Source organism: Schistocerca cancellata, chromosome 6 (genome assembly GCF_023864275.1).
Source record: "Schistocerca cancellata isolate TAMUIC-IGC-003103 chromosome 6, iqSchCanc2.1, whole genome shotgun sequence".
NCBI lineage: Eukaryota > Metazoa > Arthropoda > Insecta > Orthoptera > Acrididae > Schistocerca > Schistocerca cancellata.
Genome location: NC_064631.1, coordinates 479845417 through 479868511, shown reverse-complemented (window position 1 = coordinate 479868511; position 23095 = coordinate 479845417). Strand labels below are relative to the sequence as shown.

Sequence of the window (23095 nt, the reverse complement as noted above, 5' to 3'; positions counted from 1 at the left end):
TATTAGAGGTATCGGCGTGTACAGCAATCTGGACCACCACCTCTGAAGGTCTCGCTGTATGTTGGTACAACATGCAATGTGTGGTTTCCATGAGTAATAACAAGGGCGGAAATCATGTTTATATTGATTTCTAATGCAATTTTCTGTACTGGTTTCGGAATTATCAGAACCGAGTTGATGCAAAACTTTTTTTGATGTGTGTGTATTGGTTTTCCTTTCTGTCCAGTAGGTTCTCGTTAGCCTTCCCCAAAATCATATTTCCACCTTTTCTGGGCGCTTTCTGCCTGTTTTCATCAGTAGCTTCCACAGTCATCTTTGATAGGTCACGACAGCCTGCGTGTTTTTCTGGTACAAATTTTCAGCTTGCCCAACTGTTTTAATCAAAGCACATTCGCAGCCAGTGTCTGCGATTCCTTTGTGTCTTAATTCACAGTTGCTGTTGCACGAAAATGTACCTAGTGATCAAAAAGTCAGTATAAATTTGAAAACTTAATAAACCACGGAAAAATGTAGATAGATAAAAATTGACACACATTCCTCGAATAACATGGGGTTTTATTAGGATGGCGCTCCACCCCATATTGCTAGACGCGTGAAAGATCTCTTGCGCGCGTCGTTTGGTGATGATCGTGTGCTCAGCCGCCACTTTCGTCATGCTTGGCCTCCCAGATCCCCAGACCTCAGTCCGTGCGATTATTGACTTTGGGGTTACCTGCAGTCGCAAGTGTATCGTGATCGACCGACTTCTCTAGGGAGGCTGAAAGACAACATCCGACGCCAATGCCTCACCATAACTCAGGACATGCTTTACAGTGCTGTTCACAACATTACTACTCGACTACAGCTATCGTTGAGGAATGATGGTGGAAATATTGAACATTTGCTGTGAAGAACATCATCTTTGCTTTGTCTTACTTTATTATGCTAATTATTGCTATTCTGATCAGATGAAGCGCCATCTGTCGGGCATTTTTTGAACATTTGTATTTTTTTGGTTCTAATAAAACCCCATGTCATTCCAAGCATGTGTGTCAATTTGGACATCTCTATCTACATTATTCCGTGATTTATTCAGTTTTCAAATTTATACTGACTTTTTGATCATCCGGTATATACAGGGTGTTTCAGAAAGGTACGGACAAACTTTCAGGTAACATTCCTCACACACAAAGAAAGAAAATATGTTATGAGGACATGTCTCCGGAAACGCTTACTTTCCATGTTAGAGCTCATTTTATTACTTTTCTTCAAATCACATTAATCATGGAATGGAAACACACAGCAACAGAACGTACCAGCGTGACTTCAAACACTTTGTTACAGGAAATGTTCAAAATGTCCTCCGTTAGCGAGGATACATGCACCCACCCTCCGTCGCATGGAATCCCTGATGCGCTGATGCAGCCCTGGAGAATGGCGTATTGTATCACAGCCGTCCACAATACGAGCACGAAGAGTCTCTACATTTGTTACCGGGGTTTCGTAGACAAGAGCTTTCAAATGCCGCCATAAATGAAAGTCAAGAGAGTTGAGGTCAGGAGAGCGTGGAGTCCATGGAATTGGTCCGCCTCTACCAATCCATTGGTCAACGAATCTGTTGTTGAGAAGCGTACGAACACTTCGACTGAAATGTGCAGGAGCCCCATCGTGCATGACCCACATGTTGTGTCGTACTTGTAAAGGCACAGGTTCTAGCAGCACAGGTAGAGTATCCCGTATGAAATCATGATAACGTGCTACATTGAGCGCAGGTGGAAGATCATGGGGCCCAATCAAGACATCACCAACAATGCCTACTGTAGAGCAATGAGTCACATGTCAACACAAGCACCGAAGTCAACATTAGCTTCCTTCAATTGGGACAACTGGCGGTGAATCGAGGAAGTACAGTACATACTGACGAATCTAAAATGAGCTCTAACATGGACTCAAATGGCTCTGAGCACTATGGGACTTAACATCTATGGTCATCAGTCCCCTAGAACTTAGAACTACTTAAACCTAACTAACCTAAGGACAGCACACAACAGCCAGCCATCACGAGGCAGAGAAAATCCCTGACCCCGCCGGGAATCGAACCCGGGAACCCGGGCGTGGGAAGCGAGAACGCTACCGCACGACCACGAGATGCGGGCATCTAACATGGAAATTAAGCGTTTCCGGACACATGTCCACATAACATGTTTTCTTTATTTGTGTGTGAGGAATGTTTCCTGAAAGTTTGGTCATACCTTTTTGTAACACCCTGTAGATTTTTATCGGTTTTTCTTTCTCTGGAGCAGGTCGTCGTTAGCTTTCTCCAAAGGAGCTGTTGCGTCTCTACTGGGCGCTTTCTGCCTGTTTTCAACAGTAACTTCCACAGCGATCGTTGACAGGTGACAACAGCCTGCGTATTTGACTTTAAGCCGTTTGTTAGTAAACAGTCTGAGAGGTAAACGAGTGGCTCGGGAAACAGACGTGTAGCCTTGAGAGCGGTGTCCTGTGGGACGGAATTCCTGCATATCGAGGCAACGCCCGACGCTGCGGCGCTGACTCCAAGCGCCGGAATGCAGTGGGCGTAGCCACAGGTCGGCATTTGCGGCCGCCGCGCCGTGGGGCGAGCTGTGAGCGCGCCGGGGTGTTCCCAGCCAGCGGCTGCCGGCGCTCGATTCGCCACGAGCCGCGAGTCGGCACTCGGTCTGCGAAAGGTCGGCGCCGGCGGGTCAAGGTAGTCTGAGATCACCTGCCGCTCCCCGGCGCACTCGTGGCCCGGTATTAATACTAATGCTAGCCGGCCGCTCCGCCGCCTCGGAGAGAGCACCCGTCTAACACTCTGGTATTTCTCCAGCGTCCGCCAACGTGTCTCATCTCAGTACGGAGTTTACTGATTCAGAGTCAAGGACAGATCACTCCAAACTGTTGCTGTTAACTTCTTCTGTGGAAAAAAGTCCATAAAACACCACGCCACCGCAAAGAAAGTTAACAACATGTCCTGTAGAATGCAAAGTCGTACTTAAATTCCTCGTCTTTACGACTCTTTGTTAATTAATATCCACCTTACTAAGAAATTACAAATGGCGTCTATGGAGCCTATTACCTATTCGTGTTATAGTCACAAGGTCAGTTACAACACTACTGGCCATTAAAATTGCTACACCATGAATATGACGTGCTACAGACGCGAAATTTTACCGACAGTAAGAAGATGCTGTGATATGCAAATGATTAGCTTTTCAGAGCGTTCACACAAGGTTGGCGCCGGTGGCGACACCTACAACGTGAGGACATGAGGAAAGTTTCCAACCGATTTCTCATACACAAACAGCAGTTGACCGGCGTTACATGGTGAAACGTTGTTGTGGTGTCTCGTCTAAGGAGGACAGATGCGTACCTTCATGTTACCGACTTTGATAAAGGTCGGATTGTAGCCTATCGCGATTGCGGTTTATCGTATCGCGACATTGCTGCTCGCGTTGGTCGAGATCCAATGACTGTTAGCAGAATATGGAAGTGGTGGGTTCAGGAGGGTAATACGGAACGCCGTGCTGGATCCCAACCGCCTCGTATCACTAGCAGTCGAGATGACAGGCATCTATCTGTATGGCTGTAACGGATCGTGCAGCCACGTCTCGATCTCTAAGTCAACAGATGGGGACGTTTGCAAGACGACAACCATCTGCACGTACAGTTCGACAACGTTTGCAGCAGCATGGACTGTCAGCCCGGAGACCATGGCTGGGGTTACTCTTGACGCTTCATCACAGACAGGAGAGCCTGCGATGGTGTAAACGACGAGCCTGGGTGCACGAATGGCAAAACGTCATTTTTTCGGATGAATACAGGTTCTGTTTACAGCATCATGATGGTCACATCCGTGTTTGGCGACATCGCGTTGAACGCACATTGGAAGCGTGCATTCGTCATCGCCATACTGGCGTATTACCGGCGTGATGGTATGGGGTGCCATTTGTTACACATCTCGGTGACCTATTGTTCGCATTGACGCACATTGAAGACTAGATGTTAACATTTCAGATGTGTTGCGACCCGTGGCTCTACCCTTCATTCGATCCCTGGGAAACCCTACATTTCAGCAGGATAATGCACGACCGCATGTTGCAGGTCCTGTACGGGCCTTTCTGGATACAGAAAATGTTCGACTGCTGCCCTGGTCAGCACATCCTCCAGATGTCTCACTAATTTAAAACGTCTGGTCAATGGAGGCCGAGCAACTGGGTCGTCACAATACTCCAGTCACTACTCTTGATGAACTGTGGTATCGTGTTGAAGCTGCATGGGCAGCTGTACCTGTACACGCCATCCAAGCTCTGTTTGACTCTTTGCAGAGGCGTGGTTGTTCTGGGTACTGATTTCTCAGGGTCTATGCACCCAAATTGCGTGGAAATGTAATCACATGTCAGTTCTAGTTTAAGATATTTGTCCAATGAATACCCGTTTATCATCTGCATTTCTTCTTGGTGTAGCAATTTTAATGGCCAGTAGTGTACAATACACTGAGTGCAAAAGTCACAGAATACCTCCCAATACCGTCGGACTCCCTTTTTTCCCGGCATAGAGCAGCATGTATACTGACATCTACTCAACAAGTCGTTGGTGGTCCCCTTCACAAATACTGACCCATCCTGCCTCTGTGGACGTCCACATCTGAGAGCCTGTTGCCGTGGCAGGATATTTTACACGAACTTATCTCTCCATTATCTGTCCGCAGTTCGTGGTCGTGCGGTAGCGTTCTCGCTTCCCGCGCCCGGGTTCCCGGGTTCGATTCCCGTCGGGATCAGGGATTTACTCTGCCTCGTGATGACTGGGTGTTGTGTGCTGTCCTTAGGTTAGTTAGGTTTAAGTAGTTCTTAGTTCTAGGGGACTGATGACCATAGATGTTAAGTCCCATGGTGCTCAGAGCCATTTTTTTCTCCATTATCTCGCGTAAATGTGCGATGGGATTCATGTCGGGCTATCCGGGTGCCCAAATATTCGCTCGCATTGTGCAGAGTGTTCTTCAGACCAATCATGAAGAACTATGGTCTGGTCTCATAGCACATCGTCATTCATAAAATCTCCACCGTTGTTTAGTAACATGAATCCCATGCATGCCTGCTAAAATGGTTCAAATGGCTCTGAGCACTATGGGACTTAACATCCGAGGTCATCAGTCCCCTAGAACTTAGAACTACTTAAACCTAACTAACCTAAGGACAACACACACATCCTTGCCCGAGGCAGGATTCGAACCTGCGACCGCAGCGGTCCCGCAGTTCCAGACTGAAGCGCCTAGAACCGCTCGGCCACTCCGGACGGCGCATTGCTGCAAATGGTCTGCAAGTAGCCGGATATAACCATATCCAGTCAACGATCGGTTTAGTTGGACCAGAGGACCCAATCCATTCCATGTAAACACAGCTGATGTCATTATGAATACACCACCAGCTATCTCAGTATCTGGTGTCCAAGGCTCCGAGGGCTCTGCGCCTTACTCGAAGCCTACCATCAGCTCTGACGAACTAAAATCGAGACTCATCTGACCAGGCCACGGTTTTCCAGTCTTCTAGGGTCCAACCGGTAAGGTCACGAGCCTTGGAGAGGCGCTGCAGGCGATGTCGTGCTGTTAGCAGTGGCACTCGAGTCGATCGTCTGCTACCTTAGCCCAATAACGCCAAATTTCGTCGCACTGTCCTAACGGATACGTTCGTTGTCCGTCTCACATTGATTCCTGCGGTTATTTTACACAGTGTTCCTTGTCGGTTAGCTCTGTGAACTCTACGGAAACGCCGCTGATCTCGGTTGTTAAGTGAAGGCCGTCTTCTACTGCTTTGTCCATGGTGAGAGGTAATGCTTGAAATATGGTATTCTAGGACACTCTTGACACTACGGATCTCCGCATACTGAATTCCCTGACGATATCCGAAATGGAATGTCCTATGCGTCTAGCTCCAACTATTAGTCCGCGTTCAAAATCTTTTAATTCCCGTCGGGCGGCCATAATCACGTCGGACACCTTTTTACACGAATCATGGGGGTACAAATGACAGCTCTGTCAATGCACTGTCCTTTTATACCACATGTTTGCTGTAGTGCCGCCATCTGTGTATGAGTATATCGCTATCCCACGACATTCGTTACTTCAGTATACATACATACATACTTAGATATTCATAAACGGTGAACCACGCAGCAACACCCTATATGAACGGCATGTAATCGTATTATGAACATTAGCATATCTTCAGCTTTGCATAAAAGTAATGGTATTGTTATACTTAATTGTTGTGTTATCTTAAAAGAATACCCTGCAATAGAAAGTGTCAAGACTCTCATGTCGATCACGCTCAAGTGTTTGCGCTCAGTGTTTGACAAATTATACGAAACCAGATTAATACAGAAATGTGCATGCAACAATGTTGTTGTAATGTTGGTGTTTTAACTTGAAGTCAACGGACAAATGTGAGTTATTTGCATATGAAGTACGTTAGTAGTTCTTCTGGTGGCCAACCACTGTAATTCAAGAAACAATATCGACAAAAAACTAAATTGCTTCAGGTGCCTATCGACAGAAAAAGTAGGCGTGACACAAGCCCTAAGTAATCAAACGTAATTTTCTGCGAAATATAGTAGGTAAAGGGCAAGTAATTTGGTCTGTTGGTAACCCTTGTGTATTTTCTGTTAATCGAGAAAGAAACTAACAATGAATTTTTCAGTGAAACGACGTTCGAAACCTCATAGAATTTGGTCTGTTGGTAACACCTGTGTATTTTCTGTTAACCGAGAAACAGACTAAAAATGTATTTTTCAATGAAACAACGTCGGAAACCTCCTAGAAAGAGAAGTTCAGTGACACCACACTTCTTAAGTTTTACAGCGACGTGATTCGACTTTAATCGTCAAAACTACTGCCGCTTATGATATCTCTCAGCGTTTAGTTTGACTACTTGTTTGGTATTCCCACGACAGTCACGGTAAACTGAAAGAATGTTCAGTTTTTCTTCATTATCGCCTGTTGAGCTTCTGTTCACCGCTTTCGGCATCGGACAGCACTGTCCCGTGATTAAGCAGAATATAGTTCTCGTGGGAAAATATCACATGAAACCACTTTCCAAGACGTCCAGAATATCGATAAGCAGTATGAAAACGATATAGTCGCGTCATTGTCTCGGCAGATGAAATGTGTAGGGTGGGTCACTAACTGTTGCCGCTTAGAATAACTGCGAAAGTATGATAGGAGCTGAAAATATTGTGGGACAAATGTTGCATGGGACAACGGGACCACAATATAACGTTGGTTTTTTGTTGCTATGTAGAGTCGCGGCAGAGATATTAAGGTCAACTTTTTTTTTAAATGGGATGCTATAATTTGGTACTTATTTTCTGATAGTTGCTATCGAGACGAATCCAATGATGTGTAACAGTAGGGTCTTTGAAGTTCAAAAGGTGGCATGATAGTCGATTTACAGAAGGTGCTCGAAGTGATGACCATTGGTGCTGTACTGCAATATTTTTTATCACGCATTGAGTGGTATTCCTTATCACTTCGGCACTTATCGAAGCACATGCTCTGACAATTCTCTCTCGCACATCTGCAGGTATAGTTCTATCTCGTATATAGTGCAAATAGTAAATATTCGCCGAATACGGCGTATCCATCTAACGTGACACTGACCTGTAAACACCATTCGACGGCTTGTATAGAATACAATGGACCTCTTCTACTGCGAGCTCTTTGATTTCCATTTTTTGGGAGGAGGTAGTATGGACCAAAATAAGAAAAAAAATTGTCTAGTAAACATGGGCTCTAAACTGCATATCTTAAGAGCTACGAGCACTTGTTCGTAGAAGAGTTGTATAGTGTAGTAAATATGAACAAATGCTCGAAGATCTTAAGGAATGCATTATAGAGCCCATATTTACTGGCCTTTTTTTATTTCGTTTCAGTCCCTACTACTACCTCCCAAAATAAGGAAACAGACGAACCTGTTCAAATGGTTCAAATGGCTCTGAGCACTATGGGACTTAACATCTCAGGTCATCAGTCCCCTAGAACTTAGAACTACTTAAACCTAACTAACCTAAGAACATCACACACATCCATGCCCGAGGCAGGATTCGAACCTGCGACCGTAGCGGTAGCGCGGTTCCAGACTGAAGCGCCTAGAACCGCTCGGCCACCAGCGGCCGGTGATGAACCTGTAATAGAAAAGGTCCACTGTCAGAGGTACAATTCTTGACTCTGTCTTTTTTTTTTTTTTTTCAGACGAGCGTCTCTTACCTCAGACCGATACATTTACCGTTTTCCATTATACGTAACAGTTTGTAACATATTCACTGAATCATCCTTTGTAACTATCACTAACAGAAAAATCACTAGCCTCTTTCCGTTCTATCTTTGGATGAAAATCTGGTTTCGATATCTACAACTGTTAAGGAAGATACCAGTGTTCATTTTACGTGGTTCTCTTTACCTGACGAGGTTATCGGGACATTATGTAAAAGTATTGTGGGAGACAGAGTAATATCTATTCCTTGAAATATAAAGGCAGATACAAATGATGGTCGACAGACTTTTATTCAACATCCTAGGTTGAAGTTCCAGCGTTCGCGCATGTTCACGTGGAGTGAGGGCCTCTGACACCATAGGTGGTGTCCTAAACAACAACTATGCTGCTATTCTATTTAAGAAAAGTGAATGTGTGGTGATCAGAATTTACTTTCACTCATCCTTCCCATAGCATCTCAGCACTACGCTGCAAAAAAATACTCATTGCAGGTATCCACTGACATACTCATATACCAACCAGCCGAAGAGCGAGACTGGATAGGTAACGGCGCATTTAAGATCTGCCAAGCTTAGTTACAGTAACAACATTGAAAGCCCACACTTGAAAGTTGTTCTCTTGCTGGTGCTAGAATCACCTCTAAGTCCCAATGTCTCCGAAAAACAACAAGGCACATCGTTGCCCTCCGTGACTCCAGCAAATTTGCTGTGATGAATTTGTCTCCACAGTTGGGGGTTACTTCCGTTCGCTTCAAAGGTGGCACACGTAGATAACCAGCTGACGTCCTTGTTGCGGAACAGATTTTCACCATCAGTATTTGCGGGCAAGAAGAAGTGAGGTTGTGGCGTAAAATTCATGGTCACCATGTTTTACACCACTGTCCAGGGCTTAACTCCAATCGTTTGCCCTGTCGAATGAGGGCCTGTAATGGCTAGGTGAACCCCTTAGTGTTATTCGGGAGGAATAGGTCGTGTAGAGAAACTAGACTTATTGCTCTCCCTTTTATTTTCCCTCATATGAGGAACCACAGAGCGATAAAGTTCAAAAAAGAGCAGAGCGTTTTGTATTATCGACAAATAGGGGAGAGATTGTCACAGACATGATACAGGATTTGGGGTTGACTTCATTAAAACAAAGGAGTTTCTCGTTTCGGCGGAATATTCTCACGAAATTTCAATCACCAACTTCGCCCTTCGAATGCGAGAACACTTTGTTGACGCTATCCTACATAAGGAGTAACGGTCATCATCTGCCAGTAGTGCTTGGATACTCAGTAGGTAGCACTTCCCCACGAAAGGCAAAGGTCTCAATTTCGAGTGTTGGTACCTGCACACAGTTTTAATCTGCCAGGGTGTTTCAGTTTCCATCAGCTTTACAACCAAAGTCAGAATTATGTGGTAGACGATGGTGACTACTTTGAAGGCCAGTAAAGGTAGTTTGTTTGCAACTCTTGTTTCCTTTATTTCTTGCGACCATACCCTGAAAAGATGCAAGACACCGGAGACCAAAGGTGTCACATACCAAAATACTCAGATAATATCCCTGTACAACCTCTGATATTTTGAGGTGGTATTCGGGATCGTAGTAGATCAGTTCATGAGACCATTGACGAAGCTAACTTTGTACCTGTATTATATACCGAAAATCAGAAGAAACCATGAGAATTTTCGTCATTTCAGTAATTAATAAATTCTGTTCCCACACTTTGAGTAGACTGTAGCGGAACAGGTCCTGTTACTCGTCATGTTCTGCTTCTTGAGGGCATGTTGACATGCTCCATACACCTGATACACCGGAAGTCGTATGTAGTTGCCGGCAAAAAGGATAATAAGCGTACAGTTACGTGGGAATCCGTGGTCTGAAGCGTGGGAAGTTATTGCTGTCGTTCTGACGGACGCGCGACCTGATCTCCCGATCTTAGAACGTACAGCGACTTCTTCAGCAGGCCGATAATGTCAAGGCTGTCTTCGAAGGATGCAAGACGCATGTATGCCAGATTACTTCTCTTGCTTTCCAATAAAAACAAACCGTCAAGAGACTTGATTATATCTGTCTTACAGTTAAACCAACAGCGACGGTAGTTAGCATAGTTTTCACCTTGGGATGAAATTATTTTCAAAACTTTTTTTCATTCCCGTTACCTTAACCGTCTCATACTTCGTTGAAAGATGTTACGATATTGTTTATTTGAAAAATTAGAACGAGTATATTGGATAATAAACCAGCTGTAGCAGAATCGGAGGCTAAACGGGAAATAAGATTAGGATTTAAGACTTAGTCGATAACGAGGTCACCAGACAGACCCTTAACTCGTACTGAAGAACGATTCGGCCGTAAAATATGGTGACCTCTTCAGTGGAGTCACTTCGCCTGATTTAGTGAAACCAAACAGTAGGAGTCAAGTCTCACACTTACTTACGGAACTGAACAGACGGGCAGAGCTTCAAGCAAACAACCGTAAAGTACACATCTTCTGATACTGAATCATTCAGTTTTACAAGTCTACAAATGTGTACATTCATAAAGTGACTCCGTTCTTGTAACAATTATTTTAGTACACTTTGCGGGAGACAAGTAAACACTGCGAAATGCAAATTCCAAGCCACTTATCACGAAATTTACTTTTTTTTTTACGAAATCTGCTTCAATGTGTTAGCCAAGATAATCTGTCTTTTTATTTCTCTCAGTTGTATACATTCTCAGTATATATCCTCGTTCACAAAACCCTTCTTAAGGTATTTTTCCCGTGTGTGTTTCGTGTCGTATACGATATCTTAAGAGACTAAGATTATTAGTTACATTCTTATGAGTGCAAATGGCATACACAGCAAAGCTAATTTAAAATCCTCAGACCCAGCGAGATGTCGCAGTGGTAAGAACATGGATTCGCATTCGGGAGGATGACTGTTCGAAGTCCAATCCGGCCATTTCGATACAGGATTTCCGCGGTTTCCTTAAATCACTTGACGCAAATGGCTGGACGTTTCCTTTGAAAAGCAAATAGTCGATTTCCTACCTCAATCCGTGATCGTGTTCTGTTCTTAATGACGGGGAGTTGAATTAAAATCTTCCTTTTTTAAAACCTTTCACTACTACTGAGGTATGACGTTGGGGTTACTCAGTGACCTATGGTTTACGAAGTATCACCTTTATTTTTGTCTTGACATGCTACAGACACCGGAATACGACATGGGCGTACAGCGCGTGTATTTTTTAACGATGCACTGCAGGCGGTTTAAGGACTGTACTCTCTCCTCAGGATTGGTCGTGAGCATACATAAACCTGGATAATCCGGAACCAGACCGAGAGACCGCCAAGCTAGAGCCCGAGAGCGGCAATTGCTTCTATGCCACGGTTACGCGTTCATGGAGATATGCTGAACGCTATACTTACGACTGGAAATAGATTCTGCACGGCGCATACCTACCTTGACATTTAACGGGGTTTCATAGAGAACTATATCTGGAGGTTGTAATGCGAGGTGCACCGCCGTAACACTTTTACATGGTCGTCTTCTTGAAAGTACACTGGTATTACAGATAGCAGAAAATTAGAGGTTGCTTCCACGCCTGTGTATCTACGATGCATAGTTCACACAAGCTATTCAGTATCCTAGTTAAACCAATCATCGCTACTTAATATGGTTTAACAGTTTACTAACGACCTAACGAGATAGGTTAGCAACATAAAATGAGCTTTTCCGACATTACAAGGGGGAGATGAGTGCTACAAGGCTGTTCCTTCAATCGCTCCTTAAAATATTACATTGAACCACATACCGTAGATTAAAGATTTTACACACATAACCAATAATCGACTCTTATGGGCGAAGGGGATAGAAGGGAAGATCTGAGCATGACTTGCATTACAATATTATGGACGTAGAAGATATCTTGTGAGATGAGTGTCCGCTGGGAGGTAGAAATTAATTGGTTGGCGAGGTCATCGGTCCCGTCGGATTAGGGAACGATGGAGAAAGAAGTCGGCCGTATCCTTTCAAAGGAACCATTCTGGAATTTGTCCCAAGCGATTTAGGGAAATCATGGGAAAACTAAATCATGACGGCCGAATGCGGGATTCAACCACGATTCCAGGGGCTAACCACTGCGCCACCTCACTCGGTGAGCTATAAATGAACATCAAACATCTTTAATGTGTAGAAAGATTAATTTTCTTAACTGTTTTCTTTATTCAGAAGCAGCCCTCTTGACAACGGGTCAATGGTACAAGAAGTAGCTTAAGCGCGCCTTCAGACTTCCACTATCTGCGGTTTTTCTTACTATCATCTTTGGTCATACCATATCTAGAAGATGAATCAGGAGGAAAGGTGCATGCTTTGAAGGGGGTTACTATTGATGATTTTGAACAGAAAAATTCAAATGGACATATGTACTTTTGTGAACCGTATCCGATATACAATTGTTTGAAAATCACGGGCGTCAATCGCATGTGCTTCACCAGCACTCACATGCGAATGCAATCAAAGCCACATTCGGCTACATAGTGTTGCCTTTACTGACCATTTCAATGAGCATTTCACTTGTGCATTGTGGGGCGGCGAGTCCTACAAGTGAACACGTTGTTTACCTCACGTCTCAGTGCTACACTGGTTGCACCGGTGTACTACAGTGCGGTTACGTGTACAGACAAAACAGTTCAGTCGGTGTAGTGAAAATGCCACATGTCTTCACAAATGTGCTGTGCGATGACACGAGGTCTCTGTCGACGGGATCTGCAATGGTAATTCCAGAGCCGTTGTAAAAGACCGTACGTAAGAGCTCAGATGAGTAACTCACCAGCTGTCTACAACAACTGCAAAATGCACTGCAATTGACTGTGGACTTTTTGAACGTTTTTTGTGAGGAAATTTGCGCAATTACACAAAACATTAGATCACAATTGTTCATTTACGCTCACTTGCATTTACCCTGTTCACCAATGTTTTCATTAGTTTCCTCGGAAGTTGTTAAGAACGGGACATGCGTTCTTTTGACCTTTTCCTGTTCAGAATCACTAATACCATCACCCGTCAAAGCATGAAAGTCCCCTCCTGACTCATCCTGTATATATAAACAGTTCGATCTGACTCGGTCGAACCCGTACCTTGTGCTTCTCATGGTAAATGGAGATATTACGAGTATAAGACATTAGTCAAATTTTAGATGCAGAGGACTTTTCCTCACTCACCAGTTTTATTGCGCATGCCAATGCATTTTTTCGCTACAACCTGGCAGGCCCGACAACGATTCGCTGTTGATGTCGACTGTAGCTCATTTGAGCTCGCTGTATTTCATCAGTCATCATAGACTCCAAAGTACTGAAAAGTGAAATGATGACTTCAAATTCTACAAGTGGATTTTTCAGACGCGTACTTCGGAAATAAAATAAGACAGAAGAAAAAGTGATTGACGCAACAAAGAGGATTATTTTTTATTTTAGAGAGAATATATAGGTTTTACTGCAAATGATTCAGGCATTTATTATTGGACGATAACAAGATAAGGGCTGAAGGATGGACTGGATTTGCCTAGTTCACTTTGCTTGTTGTCATATAGTCTTCTTTCACGCGGTTCCTAGCTTTTACTATTTCTCAGTAAATACTAATCAATCGTAAGCACAAACTTCAAGCAGGCCGGAGTAGCTTTTAAGCCAGAACCTTCTGAGCAGTAATCTTTTAACACTGTTGCCACGCTCAATTGTCAATTAAATGGTGTAAATTACTCCACATGGCATCACTGCTCAATGTATGTCACTGTGTAGGAGACACATAGCTAGGCAACAATCTCTTTATTAGCGCCTACTCTTCATCCTTCCACATTTTGTTACCTTGTGTGACTCAAAGGTTGCTCGGAAGATGCACAGGGCTGCTTCTTAGACGGTAATCTGCTGAACACTGCGAAAAACTCCCACTTCCCAGCAAGCATACAAACGTCTCAAGCAGACATCCTTTATTAAAGGCACACACAACAACTTAAGTACACACATCATTTTGTCACTACTATTTTAGCGAGTGCGATGGCGCTGCGGTAGCTTCCTGCTCGTCTACTCGTTCCCCCTTACTGAAGCGTGCAGTGGCGTGAGGCAATTCATGACTTAGTACAGAAGCCCAGTGCACGATCTTGCGTTAAAAGTAGCACTGGCAAGGCGAAATGATCGATTGTCGATTTCAGACAGCCTTTAATGAAGCTCTGTTTTGTGAGACCGTGAAGGGTGCAAGACGAAAATGTATTCCTTTACAGGAATGTTGACGTCTTGAATACCGGTAAGTTCCATGTTATAGTCCACGCTTCAGATGGAAAGCAAAGTGGTTGTGTTCTTGTTTATACCAGTTCCATCATGAGAATATATATATATATGCTTAGCAGCTATGAGCACTTCTTCGTCTTCGATACTGTGAAACAAATTTCATCTAGTTGAGATGTGCTTATATAGACTAAAGCGAGAAACAAATGTCTAGTAAACATGGGCTCTAATGATTCAAATGGCTCTGAGCACTATGGGACTTAACATCTGAGGTCATCAGTCCCCTAGAACTTAGAACTACTTAAACCTAACTAAACTAAGGACATCACACACATTCATGCCCGAGGCAGGATTCGAACCTGCGACCGTAGCGGTCGCTCGGTTCCGGACTGAAGCGCCTTGAACCGCTCGGCCATCGAGGCCGGAAAACATGGGCTCTAACATGCTTACCATAAGAGGTTTGACCACGTGTTAAGTAGAAGAGATGTGTTTCACAGTGGTGAAGAAGAACAATAGTTCTAAGGTATGATTTTAGAGCCCACGTTGACTAGACGTTTTTGCTTCGTTCCTGTCATATTGCTAAATACTGACCATTCTGCCTGGAACACTGTATACTGGTTGGTTATAATTAAAATACTGCTGCGCACGAAAGTCCGTTGTCGACTTCAATTATCGTATGGCAGCGAAACTTAATAGATACTATAGAGCGTTAATGCGGAACCGATTTACGCTGGAAACAAATGGTTCCAATTTTGGCACCACGTGAAAATCCGTCGCTGTCAGTGCAAGAAAGACGTGTAGAAATGTTTCCATATGTGAAAAATTTGGAACGGGGTGTGGGCAGAACACATGGAGAAATTGAGAAAGACATAATGCTGATTCCATTGTTAACATCCGCTTACACAGGTTGGCTCAAATGGCTCTGAGCACTATGGGACTTAACATCTCAGGTCATCAGTCCCCTAGAACTTAGAACTACTTAAACCTAACTAACCTAAGGACATCACACACATCCATGCCCGAGGCAGGATTCGAACCTGCGACCGTAGCAGTCGCGCGGTTCCGGACTGAAGTGCCTAGAACCGCTCGGCCATCGCGGCTGGCGCTTACACAGTTTGTTCAACATGAGCAACGGAGACGTCCACGAGATGCTGCACAGCGCCAGATTTCCACCTGGTCGCCAAAATTTTAAGTATTCTTTTTTTCGGCGTGAAACGGTTCCACATTAGCGCATTAGCATGTCTACCAAGTTGCGGTGCCATAACTACAGCACACAGTGGACCTCCCTGAGTAGCTGCATTGTAATTATATCCACTGGATTGTAATATTTATAAATATAGTTACAGCGGCCAGTCTTTATGTTGGTAGACAACCATCGTCATGCCCAGTGGTCCTTATGTAGGGGCAATGTCGCTCTCGTCGCTACTCTCGTGGAGTCCACTTGAACCAGAAAAGACCCCGGTTAAATGGGCAGTGTGGCGGAGGTTGGTGAGTCGGCTCTCAGAACGTACAGAGACGGCGAGTCATAGAACCCCTTGGTTACTTTAAAGTGAGTGTGCTGAGCTCACTCCTTATCTCTAGATACCGTGCACTGGATTAATCGCGTATTAATATAACTACGTTTTAATTGTTGCCTGGATGGGAAAGTTCCATCCGTTTCAAAGGAAACTGACATACATCTGACCCAATTTAAAATTTAGGATAGGTTTTTGATTTCCTTAGACCCTTTCGACATATATATATATATACATATATTCCATACGTGAATTCAAATTATTTAAATGATTTTTTTAGGCGATAGGGACTGTAAAGAAAGTTTCTATTATAGCGGAGCCTACAGACAATACTTGCAAATTCGGACATTGAGCGTCACATGTAAACTAATGTAAATCATGTAAATCATACAGCAGGAAGGCAATATTTTTCAGCTGGGCAATATCATTGAATTCTGGAGGTCATGGGGTGAAAAGGAACGAAGGGAAGGGCTATTCCAACATAACCCGCCTCGACCTTAGCAGGCTTTCTTCTGAGTTACAGTACCTGTTCTATACAAACCCCCACCCTCGAATCTTTAAAGAATCGTGTTCCCATTACATTAAAAGCTTCAAACGTCTGGTTATTTTGCAAATGAGTTAATGTGTTAAATACTGGCCATTTTAAGAAAAGCTACACTCCTGGAAATGGAAAAAAGAACACATTGACACCGGTGTGTCAGACCCACCATACTTGCTCCGGACACTGCGAGAGGGCTGTACAAGCAATGATCACACGCACGGCACAGCGGACACACCAGGAACCGCGGTGTTGGCCGTCGAATGGCGCTAGCTGTGCAGCATTTGTGCACCGCCGCCGTCAGTGTCAGCAAGTTTGCCGTGGCATACGGAGCTCCATCGCAGTCTTTAACACTGGTACCATGCCGCGACAGCGTGGACGTGAACCATATGTGCAGTTGACGGACTTTGAGCGAGGGCGTATAGTGGGCATGCGGGAGGCCGGGTGGACGTACCGCCGAATTGCTCAACACGTGGGGCGTGAGGTCTCCATAGTATATCGATGTTGTCGCCAGTGGTCGGCGGAAGGTGCACGTGCCCGTCGACGTGGGACCGGACCGCAGCGACGCACGGATGCACGCCAAGACCGTAGGATCCTACGCAGTGCCGTAGGGGACCGCACCGCCACTTCCCAGCAAATTAGGGACACTGTTGCTCCTGGGGTATCGGCGAGGACCATTCGCAACCGTCTCCATGAAGCTGGGCTACGGTCCCGCACACCGTTAGGCCGTCTTCCGCTCACGCCCCAACATCGTGCAGCCCGCCTCCAGTGGTGTCGCGACAGGCGTGAATGGAGGGACGAATGGAGACGTGTCGTCTTCAGCGATGAGAGTCGCTTCTGCCTTGGTGCCAATGATGGTCGTATGCGTGTTTGGCGCCGTGCAGGTGAGCGCCACAATCAGGACTGCATACGACCGAGGCACACAGGGCCAACACCCGGCATCATGGTGTGGGGAGCGATCTCCTACAATGGCCGTACACCACTGGTGATCGTCGAGGGGACACTGAATAGTGCACGGTACATCCAAACCGTCATCGAACCCATCGTTCTACCATTCCTAGACCGGCAAGGGAACTTGCTGTTCCAACAGGACAATGCACGTCCGCATGTATCCCGTGCCACCCAACGTGCTCTAGAAGGTGTAAGTCAACTACCCTGGCCAGCAAGATCTCCGGATCTGTCCCCCATTGAGCATGTTTGGGACTGGATGAAGCGTCGTCTCACGCGGTCTGCACGTCCAGCACGAACGCTGGTCCAACTGAGGCGCCAGGTGGAAATGGCATGGCAAGCCGTTCCACAGGACTACATCCAGCATCTCTACGATCGTCTCCATGGGAGAATAGCAGCCTGCATTGCTGCGAAAGGTGGATATACACTGTACTAGTGCCGACATTGTGCATGCTCTGTTGCCTGTGTCTATGTGCCTGTGGTTCTGTCAGTGTGATCATGTGATGTATCTGACCCCAGGAATGTGTCAATAAAGTTTCCCCTTCCTGGGACAATGAATTCACGGTGTTCTTATTTCAATTTCCAGGAGTGTAGTTTTGCACACATTTCAATGTCTGTCTTACAATGATAAAATTTCGCTTGTACATTCAATCTTGTATGTGTATATTGTCTGCAAAATGTTTTGCCAGTAGAGTTAGTAGCGAGGAAGTAATAAATTAACACTTCATACCAGGTGCAGAAGTTTTACGGCACGAACAGCGAAACTGTACTAAGCGCTTAACTTTTTCATTTCATCATTTTAGTGAGAGAGGGTTCGTCGCCGAGAAGAAGCTTCGAAAAGGCTCCAAATTATGTTACAGTTTGTTCCAAGTGGCTACGTGTTGACATTCTCAAAAACTCAATGAATGTAATCTGCACGCTGTGGGTTACACTGTAATAACTTTAATACTAACTTTAATATTTGACTTATTGTGTTAAACCTTCAACGTAAGGTTGCACTTCTGAATGAATAATTTATGATCGCATTTTGCATTTTGAATTTTTAAATTGGGCCAATATTATAAACTAACTTAGCGCCCACTGATTTGTTCATACAGACCGTACGGTCTGCACAGTCTTTTCTTTGTCGAATTTTTAAGTTGTACACAAACTGCAACACCTTCTAAACTTTTCAAGCCAATCAGAGCCGTACAAGCATGGTCTTTTTCGAGTGTACTTCTGACCAAAAAGTTATTCTGATAGCTGGCGTTCAAGGTATTTGTTAATCATGCCTTAAACGTTCTTGTGGTGATATTTCCATGCAAACTTTCATTCCATAACACATATTTCTTTATGTGTAATCGAGAAGTGAATCCCCGGCTTTCCTATATAGCTTTTTTTTAATATAACGAAATGTTTTCTTAAAATTATTCACGCTCTGTTTCACCCTCTTGGGTGTCTAATTTAGAAAACACTGAAACAAGTATTCTTTTTCATTTCTAACAGAGAATCCAAATAAAATTTTTTCATAGATTTGGATTTGAAAATACTTTCATAATGAAATAATTTCATACAACTTTTCATCCCCTGTTCCTCCTACTTAAGAGTGAAATTTCGACCACAATGTTCAAATGTATGTGAATTCCTAAGGGACTAAACTGCTGAGGTCATCGGTCCTTAGACTTACACACTACTTAAACTAACTTAAGCTGAAAAAGAACACACACGCCCATGCCCGAGGCAGGACTCGAACCTCCGGCGGGAGAGGCCGTGCAACCTGTTACATGGCGCCTCAAACCGCGTGGCCACTTCACGCGGCGAAATTTGGAACATTCCCTTGGTAAATGATGCGTACAGTATAAGATCAACACTGTCTCCAAATTTCAAGTTTCTATCCTCAGCAGTTTTTCGTGGGTGATGATGGCTGTAATTCACCCCATTGGGGATTGAACTTAGAAAAACAATGTAATACGTATTTTCTTTCATTTCCAACCCGGAAACAAAATACCATTTTTCAAAGATTCTGCTTTAAAAATGATTTGAAAATGAAAAACTTTCATAAAACATTTCACTCCCTATTTCAATCCCTTAGGGGTTCGATTTTCAAAAACAGTGAAACGCACTCCGTCTTGAGTCCACAAGTGGCCCATCGTGCCCATCCGACCGCCGTATCATCCTCAGCTGAGGATGCGAATAGGTGGGGCGTGTGGTCAGCACATCGCTCTCCCGGTCGTTATGACGGTTTTCTTTGACCGGGGCCGCTACTATTCGGTCGAGTAGCTCCTCAACTGGCATCACGAGGCTGAGTGCACCCAGGAAAATGGCAACAGCGCATGACGGCCCGGATGGGCACCCATCCAATTGCCGGCCTTAACTGCGGTGATCTGACGTGAACCGGTGTATCGACTACGGCAAGGCCGTTGCCAAAAACAATGAAATGCGCACCTTTTAATTCTAACAAGGGAACCTCCCCATCGCACCCCCCTCACATTTAGTTATACGTTGGCACAGTGGATAGGCCTTGAAAAACTGAACACAGATCAGTCGAGAAAACAGGAAGAAGTTGTGTGGAACTACGAAAAAAACAAGCAAAATATACAAACTGCGTAGTCCATGCACAAGATAGGCAACAACAAGGATGATGTTAGCTCAGGAGCGCCCTGGTCCCGTGGTTAGCGTTAGCACCTGCGGAATGAGAGGTCCTTGGTTCAAGCTGTCCCTCGAGTAAAAAGTATAATTTTTATTTTCAGACAATTATTATCTGTCCGTCCGATGCGAGGTAACTGACATCCACAAGAAAGCCTAAATCGGGCAAGGTAGAAGAATCTTTTTACCCACTCGCCAAGTGTACAACTTAGGTGGTCGACAACATAGTCCTGTCATGTGACGCACATGGCTGTCACCAGCGTCGTATAGAATGTATCAGACCTGTTTTCCTGTGGAGGAATCGGTTGACCTATTACCTTGCGATCAAATGTTTTCGGTTCTCATTGGAGAGGCACGTCCTTTCGTCTACTAATCACACGGTTTTGCGGTGCGGTCGCAAACCACAGACACTAAACTTATAACAGTGAACAGAGACGTCAAAGAACGAACGGACGGATCATAACTTTGCGAAAATGAAGAAATCACACTTTTCACTAGAGGGAAGACTTGACCAAGGACCTCTCGTTCCGCAGCGCCTCACGCTAACCACGGGACCATTGCGCTCCTCAGTCCTCATTGACAATGATGTTGCCTATCTTGCGCATGGACTACTAAGTTTGTATATTTTGCTTATTTTTTTCATAGTTCCACACAACTTCTTCCTGTTTTCTCGATTGATCTGTGTTCAGTTTTTCAAGGCCTATCCACTGTGCAAACTTATAACTAAATCTGAGGGGGGTGCGATGAGGAGGTTCCCTTGTAAGAGAGAAGCCAAATACAAATTTTCATACATTTAGTTTCGAAAATGCTTGCATAATGAAATATTTCCATCAAAACTTTCATCGCCTACTTCACCTCTTAGTAGTTAATTTTCCAAAGACAGTGGAACACATAATGTTTTTATTTTCAACCTGGAAGGCAGATTGAAACTGCGATAAACTTCGCTTTAAAATGCTTTGATAATGAAGTATTTTCAAAAAACTTTTCACCCCTATTTCACCACCCTTAGGGATGGAATTTCTAAAAATCCTTTGGTTGGTTCAAATGGCTCTGAGCACTATGGGACTTAACTGCTATGGTCATCAGTCCTCTAGAACTACTTAAACCTAACTAACCTAAGGACATCACACACATCGATGCCCGAGGCAGGATTCGAACCTGCGACCGTAGCGGTCACGCGGTTTCAGACTGTAGCGCCTAGAACCGCTCGGTCACCCCGGCCGGTTAAAAGTCTCATCTTAAACGACGCCTACAGTATAGGATCAACACCCACTGCAAATTTCAAGCTTCCATCCGTACTGGTTTGGGCTGGGTGATGATGACTCAGCGGCTCAGTCAGTCAGTCGGGACATTGCCTTTCATACACAGAGACTGAAAATGAAACTTTTGTTGCCACTAGTAGCAATCAGACAGGCAACCTGCAACTGGGTTTGGGTGACAGTGCCCCACAGTAATATCATCAGTCGACTGACATGTGTTTCTGCCGGTGTTGCAGGGTGACCACCACCACGACCACGTCCACGTGCCCGGCATGCCCTTCGACTTCGAGTACGCTGTGAAGGACGACGCCCACGGCGCCGACTACGCGCACCGCGCCAACAGCAACGGCGACGTGGTGCAGGGCGAGTACCGCAACCTGCTGCCCGACGGCCGAGTGCAGGTGGTGCGCTACACCGCGGACTGGGCCACCGGCTTCCACGCAGAGGTCTCGTACCAGGGAGAGGCGAGCTACCCAGCGCCCGCGCCTCCCGGCGCCTACGGGCCGCCCCAGCAGCAGCAGCAGCCGCCGCAGCAGACCGGATACTGACCGCCGCCCGCACGCACGACGACTCAGCCACCGCCGGGGGCGCGCCCGTCTCTCAAACTCCGCCCCCACTGCGCTCTATCTGTAGCCCCACCCCCCCCCCCCCAAAACATCCACCCTGCCAGGCGGGGTTAATCCCTCTGAATGTTACAACCTGCCTCATTCAACCGTCGACTCAGCAATTCCACACACTACGAAACGGGCAAAACACCTACGCCCACGAATCTGTTAGTATTGCAATAGAACGGCAGTGGGAAAATGTCCAGTTACCTACGGCATTTATACTGCCGTCGGGGACTATTATTTGCGTCCACCCGGTGGTGGCGAAAGCTAATATTTATGTGTACGAGAGAGAGTGAGAGAGAGAATGAGAGAGCTCCGTCCGCAGACGGTCGCGCCGCCGGCCCGAGCAAAAAGACGATGGCAGGCAGCCTTGCCAGCACATTTGGTGCGCTTCGCTCGTTAGCGCGTAACCGAGTGCGCCAAAGTGTTGCGTCAGATAATCTGTGCGAGTGTGTTAATGTCACGTACTGCTCTTTTCATAATGTACAAAAAATAAACATACTACTCAACTAAACCTAGTTTCTTTTCTATTGTGTGTTTCAAAGAACCTACTGCCGCATTTTCCATCACTTGTGCCACCTTGAAACCTCCCTCTAGAAAAAATAATGAATGATTGTGCTGATAAACCCCTTACGTTATTTGAATTTCAAACAATTGAGCAGAACTGCACCTACTCAGACATTTCGCTCTTTACCTATTCTGATCAACACTAAACTGACACACAATATTTTTAGCGCAACGCAATCTGACTTTTAATCATCCCTACAAAAGAATGGCTTTGACTAACAAAAATCTATACCTTTCATGAATCACTTACCTCACAAAGATCTTCGTTACTCGAACTACTGCAATACAGCAGCGCCAATACTGCCAGCTAAATAAAAGATTCTAACTACTGAATTCACTAACTACTGATAGGCACAGTTAGCAAATGAAAGATTTTGATAGAGAACAAACAATGTATTTACTTTAATAGTGTTCAAAAGTCATAATATGTTCATGACATTCAGTCTTACAAATTTACTGTCTCTGATGGACACACGTCCAGATCATCCGCTCTCAAAACTGCGCCATCTCTCTCCCCACATCCACCAC

General features: G+C 44.9%; 1 protein-coding gene across 1 annotated transcript in view; it reads left to right on the top strand.

Moving 5' to 3' along the window:
• The window catches only part of LOC126190961 (cuticle protein 19-like), a 74130-nt gene extending 51616 nt beyond the window's left edge, over positions 1 to 22514 (top strand). The window contains exon 3 of the mRNA XM_049931624.1: positions 21629 to 22514. Coding sequence (XP_049787581.1) covers positions 21629 to 21940 — 312 coding nt within the window. The 3' untranslated portion in view covers positions 21941 to 22514. The remainder of the gene's footprint in view (positions 1 to 21628) is intronic.
• Positions 22515 to 23095: the final 581 nt, after the last annotated feature.